At 44.6% G+C, this 18,932-nt stretch overlaps 1 protein-coding gene and 1 long non-coding RNA gene across 7 annotated transcripts in view; one reads left to right on the forward strand and one right to left on the reverse strand.

Annotated features, from left to right (window-relative positions):
- Positions 1–18,932, reverse strand: part of ARHGAP25 (Rho GTPase activating protein 25) — a 93,606-nt gene that overhangs the window by 22,321 nt on the left and 52,353 nt on the right. For 3 of the 6 annotated variants that reach the window (XM_069582961.1, XM_069582960.1, XM_069582962.1), the window contains exon 4: positions 11,598–11,714. The exons of the other annotated variants lie outside the window; for them this stretch is intronic. In XM_069582961.1, the coding sequence (XP_069439062.1) occupies positions 11,598–11,714 (117 nt within the window). The remainder of the gene's footprint in view (positions 1–11,597; positions 11,715–18,932) is intronic. 6 annotated transcript variants of the gene reach the window in all.
- LOC138436794 (uncharacterized) lies at positions 8,046–9,064 on the forward strand. Its single transcript, XR_011255611.1, has 2 exons — positions 8,046–8,246; positions 8,520–9,064. It is a non-coding gene; the product is annotated as an uncharacterized lncRNA (long non-coding RNA).

Consider the following 18,932-nt stretch of genomic DNA (forward strand, 5'->3'; position numbering starts at 1 on the left):
GGGATGACAGAGGATAAGATGGCTGGATGGCATCACTGACTCGATGGACGTGAGTCTGAGTGAACTCCGGGAGATGGTGATGGACAGGGAGGGGTGGGATGCTGCAATACATGGGGTCACAAAGAGTTGGACACGACTGAGCAACTGAACTGAACTGAACGCATAGACAATGGGGCATTTAAAAAGTTTCCTTTGAGAGTTCTAGGGAGGGCACCTTAGACGGAAAAGCAGATGTGTTTCAGAGCAGTTGACATTTGGGCTCAAGGAGCCCACTGGATCACAATAGAGAAAGATACCCCAAACACAAAGATGTCAGAGCTGTCAAATGTAAGCTCTGTTTCTGAGGTCTTGAGGCAGATGATCTGAAATCAAGCTCCTTCTTAACACACCTCTGCACAGCCTGTCCACCAGCTTTCCTCCTCGTCTGAGTCTTTCAGCTTTGTTCCTGTGCTCATTGTCTCTTCCTCCCATGGTCCACAGTCACGACTTTCAATGTCATTCTCCCCAGAACACACATTTCCCAACATCCCTTTACTCTCCAGCATCTCCTTGGGTCCAAATCTTCACCACACCCTTGAACCCACCACCCATCCCCTCCCCTCTGTCTTAGCAGGTGACCTTGTCTCCTCTTGTCCTTATCTCCCCAAACAGAGGACATCATGAAAGAAACTGTGATCTCTAGTCCCTGCCTTTCCTATCCTCCCTCCTCTGTCCATCTGCCTGTCCTCTCTTGGAGGAAGAAAAGTACCCTGTGCTTTTGTCTAAGATGAAGTTTCTTAAAGTGGGGTACCCTCCTTTTCTGTCTTTTCTAGGACTTCATTCTTCTTTGATATCTTAAATTGAAAGAGCATCTGCATTTAAGTCTTTACCAGTTTATTAAAGAATCATTTCCCACCCCAGCTCTCCTGCAATCAATAAATACTTCCTTTCTTTTCTTCACCAATATGCTTACAGAGAAACATGTATGCTTCTGGAAAGAGTCATCCGCACTCATGGCCTCCATTGTTTCCCTTGTTATTCATGTAACCTCTCAATCTATTTCAATCTGGTATCCTCACCAGCATCTTCTCATGCCCTCCTAATAGCCAAGTCTGACAAACCTAGACAGCATATTAAAAAGAAGAGACATTACTTTGCCAACAAAGGTCCGTATAGTCAAAGCTATGGTTTTTCCAGTAGTCATGTATGGATGTGAGACTTGGACCATAAAGAAAGTTGAGTGCTGAAAAATTGATGCTTTTGAACTGTGGTGTTAGAGAAGACTCTTGAGAGTCCCTTGGACTGCACAGAGATCAAACCAGTCAATCCTAAAGGAAATCAATCTTGAATATTCATTGGAAGGACTGATGCTGAAGCTGAAGCTCCAATCCTTTGGCCACCTGATAAGAGCTGACTTACTAGAAAAGACCCTGATACTGGGAAAGATTGAAGGCAGGAGGAGAAGGGGACGACAGAGGATGAGATGGTTGGATGGCATCACTGACTTGATGGACATGAGTTTGAGTAGGCTCCAGGAGCTGGTGATGTGACTCTTTGGTCACAAAGAGTCAGACACAACTGAGCGGCTAAACTGAACTGACTTTCATTCATTCCACAATCTGCTGGTCTTCTCTGAAGACCAATGGTATTGATTCTCCTTCCTTCCTCAAGACTTCCTCCCTACGTGGCAATGAAACCATCCACCTTCATTTTAGTCTCCTCCCTGCAGGCTCCTCTGCAGGTTCCTGTACTTGCCCATCTACCTGTGCTTCAATGTGTCATTTCCTAGCATCCCAATTCAGACTTCTCCTCACTCTAGATGTTATCCTTGGGAAAGTTCATACAAGTCCATGCATTTGGATAGCACCCATAAATTGACACAAATTTGCATATCTGGTCCAATCTCTTTCTATAGATATCATCTCTGCCTCTAATTTCTTTCTCTCTCTCCTTTATTCCTGTAAGCCCAATGTCTGATGGCAGTTCTCCCACTGTCTTCTCCAATCTCACTCTCATCCCACTCCCAACTCTCCCAAGTCACTGCTCCTCCTATAGACTTTCTCACAAGCAATAGCAATTCAGTCAATCATTCAAGCAGTAGGCACTTTCCGAGGCATTGAGAATACAAAGCCATTAACACAAGGTACTAATTATTGTACATTAGAATGATGTGCAACACCCCTTCCTTCCTTCTTAACAGATCAGGACATTTTCAATTCACTTTAAACTGCCTCTCTTTTCAATCCTCACTCGTACTGCAAACATTGTTGTGATGGGTGCTTCAGCAATTCTTTTTTTTTGAAAACTCCTTCCACTGGAATTCACAAAATCATTTGGCAAATATAGCCTGAGCATCTGCTGCAGCCCAGATTCTTTGGTAACTGTAGATTATGATAGAAGGGAAACCAGCCTTCCTCTTGAAAACTCTGGAGTGAAAGCCCTTCCTCCTCCCCACCAGGAAACCTGATTTTCCTGCAGCCTGAACTCAAATGCCTTCTCCTAAGAGGGAATTGGTTATTCCCTACATTGTGCTCACGGCACTCCCTGTGTATACTTCCATCACTTCTCATGTCGTCTTATGATGATTTATTTAAGTATTTCTCTTCCCCTGGACTGTGGGTTCCTCAGAGGCAGACAGCCTGTCTGGCTCACCATCTATTTTTATCTCCTGGCACAGAGCCTGGCACATGACAGACTAGTCCTCAAAGAGCTGTTACCTGCTGTCTCCCATGCCTGTTCCCTGTCCCTTCTCTCCCAAATGCACTCTGGTCAGCACTTCCCCGAACTTGCACTTGTCAAGGAAACCAATTTGTTACTGTTGTTCAGTCACTATGTCTGACTCTTTGCGACCCCATGGACTGGCAGCACACCAGAGTTTGCTCAGATTCACGTCCATTGAGTCAGTGATGCTATCTAACCATCTTATCCTCTGCTGCCGCTTACTCCTTTTGCCTTTAATCTTTCTCACCATCAGGGTCTTTTCCAGTGAGTCGGGCTCTTCCCATCAGTGGCCAAAGTATTGGAGCTCTAGCATCAGTCCTTCCAATGAATCTTCAAGACTGATTTCCTTTAGGATTGATTGGAAAGGAAATCAATGGCCTCTGCATTTTTAAAGTCCGGTGATCACATTCTCGGTCTTTTTCTGAACTGCTGCGTCAGCAACACGTGACACAGCAAATCATCCCTTCCTTCTTGAGACAATTTCTCACATGGCTTTCGGTTCTCCATTTATTTCACCAGCCTCATTTCTCAGCCCCCTTGGATGACTCCTCCTTTCTCCTGTACACTAAAGGTTAATGTCTCAAGCTTTTCCTTCCGCCTTTACATGTACTTTATAATCTCACAACTTTAAATACCACCTATGTGATGAAGACTCCAAACTTTCCAGCTCCAGCCTAGAAATCCGTGCAAGCCAGTCTTACCAACAAGAGATGACCACTGCCTGCTCTGGAGACACCAAGACCCCACAGATCCCTTCTAACATGAGAGAAAGGGCAACCTTGTTTCTTCAGTTTGTCTGCATCAGCGTTTGCCACTCTTCATCTCACATCACATGTCATGAGTTTAGAGTCCAAAATATTCCTGGAACTTCAAAGACCCAATCCTGAGTTCTACCTGCCTCTGAATTCTGTATCCTGATTGCTAGAGTATCCTGACTTCTTTGATCCTGGGTGGACAAAGAATTCAAAGATCCTGAATTCTTTGATCCTGAGTAGACAAGAAATACCTAGCTATAAGGGAATAGATGAACTGAGAAGTCTAGGGAAACAAGTGAAGGATCAGTGAAAGGGGAAGACAACAGACAGTGGGTTAGAAAGTACTCAGAGACCATTTCCTACCCTATGGATACTAAGAGGAGAAACCCAGCTCCCTTTTCTCTGCCCTCCTAGCTTGCACTCAGCCCTTCAGGGAACTGCCCTTTCTACCCTCTCCAACCACTCGTCCACTCAGAATTGCTCATTACTTTGGACCCATTACCATTAACAAAAGCATTTCCATCTAAACAGGTACAAATCTTAAGTAATTATAATATGCTATATAATTATTAATACATTTAATTAATTAAGCTAATTTTATGACAAACTACCTTAAAATTTTCATGTGCTCTTTCATTTAGTCCTCTTAAGAATAATAAAGTAGCTATTATTGTCCCATTTTACAGATGAGAAAACTGAGACTCAGGTTACAAATCTGTCCAAGGTCATATTAATGTTTACCCTGGGATTCTAAAACCAGTACACTTTAATCTTTCTTTTGTAAAGTCAGTGGAATAAAACTGTCCAGGTAAAATTTCAGACATCCAAAAAGCTCAAGGAAACAGAGAAAGGGGTAAACTGTCTTGTCTCCTCTCACAAGCCATCCTTCACTCCTTACTTCTCTAGCTTCCACCCCAGATTTGCTGGAAAACCCCTGAACACTGTATTGATTCTGTTAACCACAAGTAGGATTAGCTGTCACCTCCTTTTTAGTCTCATTCCTCCTTCATCATTGCTCAAACACTCCTGGATCCAGGACAAGAGCCCTCCCACCCAGCCTCCGGTCCAGCCCAGGTCACAGAGAGGCCCCTCTCTGCCTCTCTCTCCCTGCTCTCCCCTCCTGTCCCCAGAGGCTCAGTCCTAGGAGCATACCCCTCTCAGACAGGAGGGAAAGGGAACACTGGGCAAAGCGTCTTTTTGTGGAAGAAGCAAATCACAAAATTGGAAAGAAATACCTTTCTTTTGGAGCTTGGGTGTTTTCTTCCTGAAATTCCAGCAAAAGAGCAGTGCCAGGGCAGGAAAGCCACAGCCCAGCTCCCACCGCGGCATCCTGGGGATACGAGGCATGATGGGGGCCCAGGAATCGTACTTTCTGCAGGGCCAGCCTCAGACCTTCCCTCCTCCACAAGCTGCAGGAACCATTCTCTCTTGTTTCCAGATCAACACATGCTTGTAAACACTGCTCAGGTTCTGACTCCAGCACTGAAACCATGGGATCTGTCGGCACCTGCCCCGGCCCTCCCTTCCTCCTTCCCACACATCTTCTCCTCCCCACTCACCTTAACACACATGACTCTTGGCTTTTAAAGAGTGAACATAAAGCTGTCAAGGCCCCCGCAATAAAAATAAGTGCCCCCTTTTACTTAGCAGCTAATTGTCAACTGCCATTCAAGGAGTACCAGGGAGGTGCGTTTAAAAAAAAGAGAAAGAAAGCCCACACACAGCCCTTCCCAGCATCGCTCCATATATCAAAGCCTCTGGCAGGAACACAGGATTTCACTTAGCGCTGATGAAGCCAGCCCACCCTTCCCTGGAAATGAGTTGCACGTGGCTCAGTTGAGCCTTCAGAGAAAAGGATCTTGGAGGTGGGTTGCTGGGTGAAATGAGAAGATTTCCCCCCTCCCACTGAGAAGACTCAGCAAAGAGTGCAGCAAGCCAGCTAGGCGTGCCCAGGAGACTTGAAATGGACTCTCGGCGTCAGGGGGAAGACAGGAAAGGGCAGGGAAGGACTGCCAGGTAGGATCCTGGACAGTGTGATGCTGCCAACCAAGTTCATCCCTCCATGCACTCATAGAAACGGAGCGCTCATCTTTGATACCACATGCTCTTTAAGTATCAAATTCACTCCCATGTCTGGGCAATGTTACCATGGAAACAGTATGCAAACCTGCTTACTTCTCTCCATCTCCACCTTCCTTACCCTCATCCAAACCACCTTAGCATAAAGACCCAGCTTTAACCAGGCTATCTCCACTGTTCACACCTTCCTCTCACTCCAGAGCCCATTCTCCTTTCTGCCACAGGACCTTTGTATATGCAGTTCCTCTGAGACACTGTGCCTCTTCCCCCTTCTTTGCCTAGTTGGCCTTTTCTGGCCCTTCAGATAGAAGCTGAATCATCATTAGTTTCCTGAACTTCTTAATAAAGACATCCCCCCCCACCCCCGCAACTATGGCATCATGAGTTTTATTCTTCATGGTACTTTATGCAATTGAAATTTTATGGGTTTCCTTGGAGTTTTAACTTCTTTTCTATGTCTTTTACTAGACTATGAAAGTAGAGACTTTGTCTTTTTTTCTCTTTTTCTCTCTCTCACTGTTGTACCCAGTGCTGGCACAGTGCTTGGCGCATGACACATGCTCAAGGAATATTTGTTGAGTAAATAAATATTTGTTGAGTATCTGTCAAGTGCTGAGGCCTCAGGGGAAAGGAGGGGAAATAATTAATGAAAGAAACAGAGACCATCCCTTGTAACGTCCCATTTAGCTAGAGAAAAAGAAGCAGGGCACATGGGGTAACAGTGAATTACAGAAACCACACTCCCTTAGGCAACACTGGGCTGAGGGTTGTGAAATTTTGCTCTGAAGGCTGCAGACACAGTAAGAAGAGAGGGAGAAAAAGAACCCAAGGAATAGAACAATTGCATATTTATATGCTCCATGCCTAGTGCTGGCAAACACACAAAGACTCTTAAACCGTGGGACCTGCCCCCAGGGTCTTATATCCTGGTTGGGTGGAGCAAAACGATACACAACCTAGAGCAGCGCTTCTGTGCCCAGCAATGGCTCAGGAAAACCTCAGAGGCCAGCCTCCAGAGGAAGAGGGCAAAGCAGGTCCCCACCGAGGAACAATTTGCAAAGTGGCTAAAGGCCTCCTGGGGATGGGCCGGATCCAGGGAAGGCAGAGCCTTCTTTCTAAAGGGAGGAGATGGTTTGAAGAAAATGGGCAGCTGGGAGCCTGGGGAAGAGTCATTTAAAGTTAAGGTGTAATCACTTCCCTTTTTGTTCTCCTTAATTCTAGAAAACTCTAGAATTGCATCCAGAACTTCCAGGAAAAATTAATCTAACTTTCCAGACAGACCCTTAGGAAAAGCATAGTTAAAAAAAAGGAGGGGGGAGGAGGAGAGAGATAAACTGGTTGTCTAGGAAGGAAAAAGCTGGAATACCAAGGTGCACCAAAGTGTCGCTTTCCAAGGTGCAATACTATGATTTATAATAAGAAATATATATTTGCTCTTCCACCCATTTCCTGGCACAGAGTTCCAAAAACTCTTGGAATTTCCTGAGATAAGAGTGATCAAGTGTCTTTTGTTATGTTAAAGAGGTAATTTTTGGATCCTAGCTAAGGATGGGGGCTGGTTGCTAGGGGAACCAACCATGTGATTATTGGTTTGGAACTTTCAGTCTCAGCCTTCTCAGCCTCCCTGGAAGGGGAGGGGCTGGCAACTGAATTCAATCACCAGTGACCACTGATTTAATCAATCCTGCCTATGTAATGAAGCCTCCAGAAAAAAACAAACAAACAAAATGAATTCAGAAAGATGTCAGGTTGCTGAACACAAGGAGAAACTGATAGAGTGGTGTGGGGAGAGGGCTTACCCACACCTTTCCTACACATATCTTCTACTTGTCTGTTCCTGAGTTTTGTCCTTTTATAATAAACCAGTAATCTAGTAAGTAAACTGGTTTCCTCTGTTCTCTGAGCCACTCCAGAAAATTATTAGAGCCCCAAGGAGGGGCTGTTGGAATCTCTAATCTCTAGCTGTTTGGTCAGACGCACATGGTACAATGTGCACTTGTGGCATATGAAGTGAGTGTGTGCTTGGGAGCAGTCTTGCAGGACTGAGCTCTTAGTCTGTGAAATCTGAAGCTCTCTCTTGGTGCATGTGTGTGTGCTGTCACTCAGTCTTAGCTGACTCTGCACCCCAAGGACTGTAGCCCACCAGGCTCCTCTGTCCATGGGGTTCTCCAGGCAAGAATACTGGAGTGGGTTGCCACTTCCTCCTCTAGGGGATCTTCCCAACCCAAGGATTGAACCCATGTCTCCTGCATCTCCTTCATCGGCAGGTGGACTCTTTACCGTTGTAGATAGTGTCAAAATTGAGTTCAACTGTATAGCACCTAGCTCCTGTAGAAGAATTGCTTGAACTTGTGGGGGAACCCTCCCCCTCCCCACAACACATATCCACCGAAGTTGGTCCCAGAATCAGACATGGTTATAGGCGTGTTCAGAATCAGTTCCGAGGCAGGAAGAGCCATGGGGAAGAAGTTAGGTTTGCGTGGGAACCACGTGGACTATCTCTCCCATCACGGGAGTTAGAAAAGGAACTGGGGCAGGAAGAAGCCTCAGCCCTGCAGAACTGTCATGAGAATGACTTGATGGGAAAAGGGCTTGATATTAAGTGGGACGATTGGGGCAGGGCTTGCTGACACTTCAAGCAAGGACCTGAGCAAAGCAAGGGACCAAGCCACACAGCTGTCTGAGAAAGGAGGATTATGGACAGAGAAAGCAGTAAGTCCCAGGGCCCTGAGACAGGACTGTGTCCAGGGTGTTTGGGGAAGAGCAAGGAGGCTGGTGAAGCTGGAGTGAAATGAACATGGGAGAGGGTTCCAGAAAACAAGGTCAGAGAGGTCACAGGGATGGGGGCAGATTGTGTACGGATTCATCCTAACGCTTCTGACTTTTCCTCTGACAGAGAAAGGAAGCTATTGGACTGTGATGAGTAGAGCAGGATCTTGATATGACAGAGTTAACAGGCTTGCTCTTCTGCTCTGTTTTCAACAGACCATAAGATGGAGAGGCTGAAAGCCTGGAGAGAGCGTGCAGATCAAAGCCACACTTCGAACAAGACAGTCTGGCATCTCAACCAGGGTGGCGGTAGTGAAGGTGGTGAGATGTGATTAGGTTCTGGGTGAAAAAAAAGCCATAGAAAGTTTCATGAAAAGCTGCGAAAAGACAGCAGCAACAGATCTCAGTGTCTTCCCGGTGTTTGAAGGATGCGCCCTGGGGATCCAGTAGACCCAGATCCGCGGCACTTAACAAGGCAAAGGAGGGCCCCCTACAGGGACAGTGGCCTTGCTGCTGCCCCTTGATACCTGGGCCCCTTGGAAAAATCATTTACTTCCTCAGGACTGGACTGTCCTAACTGAAAAACAGGAAAGACAAATGTCTGACTTGTCCCATGGCCTCAGACTGGACTCTGCTGTCTTCAAATGCCTTCTCATCCTGAGATCTCCAAGTTTGGTTCAACAGAAAACTTTTAAGGGTCTGAGATGCCACATCAAATCCAAACCTTGTTCTCTGAATAAATAAATAGTGCCGTGCTCTTATTTTTGCTCCCCTGGACTTTCCTCTGCCTACAGGACTTATGCCTGACTTGCTTCTGATGGCGGCGGCCTCCAGGTGGGGTGAGGAAGAAATCCCCGTTCGTGTTATGACTGTAGCAGCAGTTCACCCTGACAAGGCTGAGCAGAGCACCAAAGGGGCACAGATGCTGGTCACAGCACAGCCACAGCATTCTGACTCAGAACAGATACATATTTTAGAAGGCATCTACCACCCTTGTCAGTTTAGTCAAAGCACTGGATCAAAGAAAGAAAAGGTCAACCATCTCACAATCCAGGTCAGTTAAGGAGGGTCACAGATAAGACCAGCCAGGGTGAGCATCACCAAATAGACATTTAATAAATAAACATCTCATCTCTACTTGATTAGCACCCCCCAAAATGCCATATTTAGGAATTGGGAAATGATTAATGAAATCACACTCTTTTTTTTTTTGGTAATAGGTTACAGCTCTTTGCAGGAGGCAGGCACTCTTGAGTTTGGCTGTCCCATTCAAGTCACTTCTGTTCTCACAGCCCACCCCTCAACCCCCCATGCAGGTTATAGGTCATAGGACAGCATCCCTGCCCCTGATCCTGACCACAACTGAGCCAGGAGTTTGGAATGGGGCAGTGGTAGAATCTGAGCTCATACTGTTCAAAGGGTTCTCCAGGGAAGAACACTGGATGGGTTGCCATTTCCTTATACTTTATCAGAACTCTTGACTATGACCCATCCATCTCGGGTGGCTCTGCAAGGCATGGCTCATAGCTTCACTGAGTTACGCAAGTGCCTTCACCACAGCCTCTGCTGCCACCCCATTCACTGGAAGCACTGTTGCTGAAACTGAAGCTCCAATATTTTGGCCACCTGATGTGAAGAGCCGACTCATTGGAAAGGACCCTGATGCTGGGAAAGATTGAAGGCAAAAGGAGAAAGGGGTGACAGAGGATGAGATGGTTAGATAGTACCACTGACTCAATGAACATGAATTTGAGCAAACTCCGGGAAATACTGGAGGACAGATGAGCCTAGCGTACTGCAGGTCCATGGGGTCGCAAAGAGCTGAACATGACTTAGTGACTGATCAACAAGAGGTTGAGCTCAATCTCCACTGGTAGTTAAGGGAGAAATACAGGAAAGCTGGGGCTAGCTCAGCAGTGTTTGGGACTGGCGTGAGTGCTAGAGGGTTGTTAACTAGATGAAAACAGACAAGCAGGCAGAGGAAAACAGAACGAACAGCTGCATGGCCCCTCAGAAACAAACAGGATAAGCTCATGCTGATCAGTTCTCAGTCTCAGCTCCTTGAGTCCTCCTGGAAGTTCCTGCCCTTGGTTTCCTGAAGGAGCGACTACAGATGCCCAGTGTTTCTTGTTTAACATCATTTGCATAAAATTTTCCAATTAAGATTATACAGCCATTTTAGAAAATTAAACTAGAAAACAAAAGGTATTGAATTGCATATAACCTTTGTTTATCATCCTGGGGAAGAAGTGTGTATATATGAACACCGGCTGAAAGGAAAATATAAAAATATCTTCGGTAGCCTTATGGGTGGTTATTTTCCTATATTTTTTCAAATGTCCACAAAGTTGTTAAGATGCTTATCATTTTTGAAAGAAATAATTGGGCAATTAAAAAATATATAATATTTGAGCTGTAAAAGCACCCCCCCAAATGATTTATAAATCAGGCAGCATAACTGATAAATAATCATGTATTACACAGTTATCCTGAAGCTGACAAAAATGAGTGTCTTCTTAAAAAAGTTGAATACACTCATTTGTGTTATGTGGTCCCTTGAGATCATGTCCACATCAGTTCTTTCATATTTTTTATGACATGAAAAATCACATACTGGATTCACCTCTTTGTTAATTTCATATTTTTCTCACATTAGTTATTCACAGGCAGGACTCCTGGTGGACACAGCATCAGGTTTCTCAGAGAGCTCAAATACTCAGGCTTGTAACCTTGAACTTGAACTTGTACACTCAAATACTTGTAAGCCAGGAAAGTGTTCAGTTCTGAATTCACTGCATATCTATAACACTAGACACAAATTCAGAACCTCTTCCCAGTCTGACTCCCATAGCAACTTTCCTTTCCTGTGCTGATCAGCCTTACTTATGTGTTTAGCATAGATCCTGCCATCAACCCTTTTAGGTTCCAAAGTCCCTATAACTGGGCAGACTCTTGGTACCGCTGAAGGTTAGTGCTGCTGGGGACGGGTCAGCTGCTCCAATCCATTCATTTTACAGACAAAAGCACTGTGTCCAGAGAGGAAAAGGACCACTTCAGGGCATCACATACATTTGTTGATGAGTGCAAACAAAGGTCTTTCCAGCCAATCTAGAGTTGGCTTTGATATCACTGGGGGAGGGAAGTTACAGCCTTGGCAATGAACATAGCCTCAGAGTTGTCCCCTCGTGGTCTTCTTTGAACACTGTTCCAGGAAAGATCATGTCTGAAACTACTTCCTTCCCATCTCTGAGATGTCACAGACACCTGTTCAGAAAAGCCTGCAGGGGTCCTTACCTCCAGAGGGCGTGCCAGAGACTCTCCTAAGGAATTTAACCCACTCCTCCATTTCCGCCTGGGAGCTGGCCATGAGGACATAGGAATCCTGTCCTGTACGACTCTGGTCACATGAGGCTGGAGGAAGAAGTAACACTAATGAAGGTCTCACATTTGTCAGGAACTAGAGCAAGGGGCAGCAAGGGGGAAGTCAAGCCTGAATTGCTTTTTGGTCTAATTAAACAATTAGTCAAACAACAGAAAAGCATCTACTTATTCCCAGAACTGAATATCTGTGCACCTTTGCTGTTTTTGCTGAAACTCCCAATTCTATAGATGAATCACTGAACTCGGTGGTTTGCAATTGAGTTGATTTGGGCTGATATCTGCTCCCTTGAATGACAGAAGCCATTTCCTACCAAAAGTAAGAGGAAGCGTGAGAGGCAATGTCAGTACTAGAGGAGACAGGCTCAGCCCGTACAAGTTTTGAAGACTTCAGTCTATCACGCAAGCCATGGATACTTTCTTCAGCTGCCCTGAGCTCAGCTGTGGGTGTGGGAAAGGAAACAGCAACTCAGGAGGGAGGGACAGTGAGCACACAGGTGTTTTTTGTGAATCAGTGCTTCTTGTTCAGAATCACTGCTCTCCTGCCTGCATGAGACATTGCAAACAGTAGCTCTTGATACATGGTTGACAAACAAATGAAGTCTGTTAGGACTTATTTACTGTTTTCACTTTAAACCCAATATTATAGACATACATCTATAGTATGTCCTGGGTTGGAGTTGTCAAGTGGACAAAGGGTAGAGGAAATGACGAGGGGGCAGAGTAGGGACGGGAGACCGAGACAAAGAATGAGAGAAAGTGACAGAGACAAGTAGGGAGAGAGAAGGAGAGGCGTAGGAGAGGGAACCCGTCAAGCATAGGTCTTAAAAACAACAAGAAAATAAGGGCAACGACAAGATACTATTAAATTTCAAATTGTTCTAGGGGATATCAACCCATTCTTTTCAAAATATCAGGGTATTTCCTCCAAAAAGAGTTTGTTCTACTACCATATGACCCAGCAATTCCACTCCTGGGTATTTATCAAAAAACAAAACAAAAACACTAATTTGAAAAGATACAAATACTTCAATGTTCATAGCATCATTATTTACAATTACCAAGATATGGAAGCAACCTAAATGTCCATCAACAGAAGAACAGATAAAGAGAATGTGGTATATACATACAATGGGATACTACTCAGCCATGAAAAAAGTATGAAATTTTGTCATTTGCAGCAACATGGATCAATTTGGAGGGCGTTATGCAAAGTGAAATAAGTCAAACAGAGAAAGATAATTATTGTATGATATTGCTTATAGATAACATCTAAAAAAATACACTAGACTAGTGGATATAACAAAAAAGAAGAGAAGCAAACTCACAGAAAACAAACTAGTGGTCACTAGTAGGGAGTGGGAAGTAGAGAGAGACAATAAGGGGTAGAGGATTAAATGGGACAAACTATTGGGTATAAAATAAAATAAGCTACAAGGATATATTGTACATCATGGGGAAGATAGCCAATATTTTCTAATAACTATATATGGAGTACAACCTTTAAAAATTGTGAATCACTATATTGGACACCTGTAATTTACATAATAATGTACATCAAATAAGTGCAATTTCTTTTAGATGTCAGAAAACATAGTCCCAATTTTATTTGCTTTTTCATTTATTATTTTCTATTTGAGTATTATTGCTCTATAATTTTGTGTTGGTTTTCTTCTGTACAGCAAAGTGATCAGCTATATGCACACATGTACCCCCTCCCTTGTTAGCGCCCCTCCCCCGCACCCTCCACCCTACCCCTCTAGGTCAGCACAGAGCACTGAGCTGAGCTCCTTACGTTATGCGGCAGCCTTCCACTAGCTATCTATTCCACACGTGTTAGTGTCTGTATCTCAATGTCACTCTCCCAGCTCATCCCACCCTCCCCTTCCCCCACTGTGTCCACGTGTCCCTCCTCCATGTCTGTGTCTCTATTCCTGCCCAGCAATAGGTTCATCTGTTTTTTTAAAAAAAACTTTTAAAAAGAACCTATTATATCTGCCCAGTTGGGTTCAAACCTGTATTTTCTTTCATAGCAACAGAATACTTCCAAAGTTCCTCTGTTTCCAGTCTCTTGAATGCACCTTAAAATTACCCAGTCTCACTTTTTTTATGCTTTGGAGAAACCTGATTCTGTATCTGGCTTGCTACAGTCCATGGAGTCGCAAAGAGTCAGACGTGACTTAGTGACTCAACAATGACAACAAACCTGATTCTGAATCCATCTTATCATTGTATCGCCAACAGCTCTTCTGGTCTCAGTCCATGGAAGCACTGGCTATTGAGGAACATCAGATGTTCCCAGAAGTAAAATGGGCAGTAAAAAGCGCTCGGGGAAGAACTAAGGAATCCCAAAGGAATCCCAATATCCCTTTGAAGTAGAATAAGGCTCTACTATCATTTCTGCTCCACAGATAAATGAAGCCCAGAGGTGCAAGGGGCCTTGCCCATTGGTACCCAGTAAGTGCTAAGTCACTTCAGTCATGTTCAACTGTTTGCTATGGACTCTAGCCCACCAGGCTCCTCACCCATGGGATTTTCCAGGTAAGAATACTGGAGTGGGTTGACATTTCCTACTCTAGGGGATCTTCCCGACTCAGGGATCAAACCTGTGTCTCTTATATCACCTGCATTGGCAGGCAGCTTCTTTACCACTAGCACCATGTGGGAAGCCTATAAGTTACCCAGTAAGTTACCACCAAACTCAGGGCAAGGCTACAGATCTTTCTCTCAAGAGTCTCCATTAGCCCATAGTGCTTCAGATTTGACCTTGGCCAAAATTCATCTGGTGTCTTCCATAATGCCTACACTCCAGTCTGAGAGAACATGCCTTTCAATTCACACTCATTCCTGAAAGCCTCATTTGGCTGCATCATGGCAACAATTAAGAAATATCCAGATCTTGATGTTTCTAAATAACTAGAGCTTCTGTGACTGATCTTTCTGATCAGAAGAGCTGATGACAAGATGGATTCAGAAGTAGGTTATCTCAAAGGCTAAGGAAAGTGAGGCTGAGTGAGATTAAGATAGATTTGAGAGACAAGAACCACAGGGAATTTGAAAGCTCTTGTTGCCCTACAAACAAATAAGTGTTTAGACACACTGAGGTGCTAGGAAGAGCTGTCTTTGAGAGAAACTGTTTGACATTAATACAAAGCCCAAGAACAGCAGCTCTGCCCTCAGACACATACTTTCTCTGACTTAAACAGTCGGTTCAGTATGTGTCACCTATTGGGCTGTTTCTCTTGTTAGAGAGGAACCTGCCTTCTTTTCTTCCCTTGCCTAAGGAACTCCTAGCCAGCCTTTAAAGTCAAAGTTTAATTGCTCAGTTGTGTCCGACTCTTTGTGACCCCATGGACTGTAGCTCGCCAGGCTCCTCTGTCCGCAAAATTCTCCAGGTAAGAATACTAGAGTGGGTAGCCATTACCTTCTTCAGGGGATCTTCCCCACCCAGCGATCAAACTCCAGGTCTCCCTCATTGCAAGCAGATTCTTTACCATCTGAGCCATCAGAGAAGCCCATCCTTTAAAATCTAGCACAAATGTTATTTTCTCTAGGGACCCTTCCTTCACATCTCCCCTCCCATTCCAAATCTAGTGCGGAGTCTTTTTTCTAAATGTCTTAACATCCTATCCTTACCTCTATGGAAGCAGTAGCTAAATTATCCTGAACATTGTTTTCCTTGTCATTAAAACTGAGTTAACTACTTAATACTAAAACAAAAATACAAAGCTAAAGCCTTGATCTTCTACATGCACAAATCTCAGGAAAGCCAGCTTTCCTATTGTTTGGGTGAAAACCTTGGAGTCAACCTTGACTTCTCTTTGCTACATTTAATCTGTCAGCAAATGAAGTACTCTCTGTCTTCAAAATGTGTCCAGAAATTGCTTATTTCCCACCCCTTCATTGTCTCTATCACTCAATTGTATAATTGCAATAACCTCCTCTCTGCTGCTCCTGCTATGTCTTTGCCCCTTTTTAGCCTCAACTCAGAAGAGTTTTAAAACAAAAGTCAGACCATGTTACTTCTCTGCTCAAAACTCCCAATGGCTTTCCATCCTTCCAGCACAAAAATCAAACTTTGCACAGTTACCGACCAGTGCCTGTGAAACCTGGGCCCACCCCTGACCAAACTGTCTCCTCTTCTCCCCTCTTAGCACTCCACTGTAACCACCCTGACCTCTTTGCTGTTTCTTTCTTTTTTTGGGGGGGGGGTCTTGTAGGTCTTCATAGAACCGTTCAACTTCAGCTTCTTCAGCATTACTGGTTGGGGCATCGACTTGGATTACTGTGATATTGAACAGTTTGCCTTGGAAACGAACAGAGATCATTCTGTCGTTTTTGAGATTGCATCCAAGTACTGCATTTCAGACTCTTTTGTTGACAATGATGGCTACTCCATTTCTTCTAAGAGATTCCTGCTGCTTTTGAACTGTGGTGTTGGATAAGACTCTTGAGAGTTCCTTGGACTGTCTCTTTGCTGTTTCTTGAACATGAGAAATAGGCTCAGAGACTTGGCACCGGCTGTTCCCTTCCCTGGAATGCTCTTCTCCAGATACACACTTGGCTCATGTCTTCACTTCCTTCAGATCTTGGCTCAAAGGTCACCTTCTCGATGATGTCTATTCTGCCTGCTCTCCTTCAAATGATAAATCAACAATTGCCATCCCTACCTCACCAGAACTTCCTCTCTCTTACTTTGCTTTCTTCTTATAGTACTGATCACATCATAAAACTATACAAGGTACTCATTTATTTGGCTTGTTGTCAGTCTCCCTGCCTTGATTCTAAGCTGCTTAGAGGCTGTTTCATTCATTGCTGGGTTCCCAGTTCCTACAACATGTGCAGCTCATAGCAGGTGCTCAAGAAATGTGGTGTCACATCTCAGAAAGCAGTATGAGAATTAAATCCTACATGTTCCACAGAAGGAATAGCCCCCCTCTGCCTGATGATCCCCTTTGGGTGGGAGATTGTTATTCTGCTTGAGTTAAGTAGGGAAGGGAAGCTTGCCTCAAATCTTTGCCTGCTCCAGATAAAGAAAAGCAGAGCATAACAACAATGGAACGCTTCTCTGTGGGTTTTGTACAGCTAACACCGGTGATCACAGAGAGGGGGCCCTGATTAGGAAGGCCATTTCTTATGCCAGGGTTGGCCCCTGAGAATCATCTCATACAAAAAGATGACCAAAAAAGGAACTGAAAATTCTCTACATTGTAACAGAAAGCATTGTCTCATTTCAGGTTAGGTGAATGACGACATGTTTGGGAAAGTGGCTCCCTACCTTACTGTTGCTTTATAAGTGTTGTTTTTCCTTATGTGATGAGTGTGCGCGTGCACCTACGTACGCGTGTGAATCTGCCCAAGAACTGCCCCAGCAGCCCAGGAGACAACTGCAAGTGTAGGTTACGATGAGAGGACAGATCTTCACCCCAGCACAGCAGGCTCCAATGGCACTGGCTTCTTGGTGCAAAGCCCACAGTAAAATTTCTAGTTGGAACTCTCAGTAGGGTCACCCTATATTGAGAAGTCAGGCTATGGGACACAAGTTATCATAAGCGGCTGTGTCTTATGATTTGTGCTGGGAAAGGGGCCCTAGAAAGAGAAGAAATTCTGTGGGAAAGGGGTGGAGTTCTCCCAGAAAGGAGAGATTGGAAAAGTAGGCTCTTCCTTTCAGAAGGAAGAAAAATGGATAGCTCCTCAGATAAAAATCAAGGGAAGGCATATGAGGTGGCCACTTAGGAAGAGCTGAACTTAAAAAAAAAAAATCCTATTTTTCTTTGTTTTCTATAAACAGTCATAGCCAGTTTGGAGATTGATTTCTGAATTTTACAATTTCCTCTAGTTATTGCCAAAATATCAAACACTGACATGACACTGTTACCAGGCACTATACCAAGTGTGACATATATATTTGTTTACTTAATCCTCACTATATCATCATTGTCCCTATTTCACAGGTAAACAAACAGAGGCAAGGAGAAATTAAATAATTAGATTCAATCACTGATCACAATTACACACATAGCAGGGGCTTCCCTGGTGGCTCAGATGGTAAAGAATCTGCCTGCATTGCAGGAGGGCCCAGGTTCGATCCCTGGATCAGGAAGATCCCCTGGAGAAGGGAAAGGCAATCCACTCCAGTATTCTTGCCTGGAGAATTCCACGGACCTGGTGAGGTCACAAAGAGTTGGACACGACTGAGCAACTTTCACTTTACTCTATCACACACGCAGCAAATGGCAGGGCCAGACGTGGTCCCGGGCAGGCTGGCTCCAGAGAGCGCACGTCCACCCTCTCTGCTATACTGCCTTCCCCCTCAAGCTTCTTATGCATATGACTGACTTGTGTGAGGGTTAAAAAGAGAATTAAGGGAAGGGGCACCCAGGACACTTGGGGCCTCTCCTGCTGTGTCACCAAGGCAGCAGCCAAACATGGCTGCAGAGCTGGACCAGCAGCCCTGGAGTTCCTGGTGGGGCAAGAGACGGGCAGAAGCAGCTTCAGAGGGACACATCAACTCCCCTTGAGACGAACAGACAAATTCCCCTATTCCCTACCTGCGTTCCAGGAAGGTAACTCCTGATTAGAAAGAGGCATCTCCAGCATGCTGTTAACTTGTGTGATAGGTGAATTACAGCACCCGACACGTAATAAGTACTCAGGAAGCTGGAGCTATCATTTCTTACTAGGTCACATCGCACCATATGAGACTGCTGATTATCGACCATTTTTGACCTACCAACACGGCAGTTTCTCATGGTTCTATTTATACTTTGTTCATTTTATTGTCCCACTCATCTTCAAAGCTAAGGTCCTTTTCATGTTGTTGCTTAGTTGTGACCTCATGGACTGTAGCTTGCCAAGCTCCTCTATCCATGGGATTTCCCAGGCAAGAATACTGGAGTGGGTTGCCATTTCCTTCTCCAGAGGATCTTCCTGATCCAGGAATCGATCCTGTGTCTCCTGCATTGGCAGGCAGATTCTTTACAAACCACTGAACCACCAGGGAAGCTCCCTTTTAGTTAGTGAGGGTGATATACTTTCAGATCAGTGTCCCAGTGCCTAGTGAATACCTGGCTCCAAGCAGGTGCCCATGAAATGCTTACAGAGCTGAATCAGATGCACATCCACTTAGTTTCCATGTTATTAATGAACTAGTATAGGATCATTAACTATATATAGAACTATTATGCATTCTTACTAGGTTGGTTGGTTAGCTGGTTGACAGACTCACTGAATGTAGCCTTGACTTCTGGG

Source organism: Ovis canadensis, chromosome 3 (genome assembly GCF_042477335.2).
Source record: "Ovis canadensis isolate MfBH-ARS-UI-01 breed Bighorn chromosome 3, ARS-UI_OviCan_v2, whole genome shotgun sequence".
Lineage (NCBI taxonomy): Eukaryota > Metazoa > Chordata > Mammalia > Artiodactyla > Bovidae > Ovis > Ovis canadensis.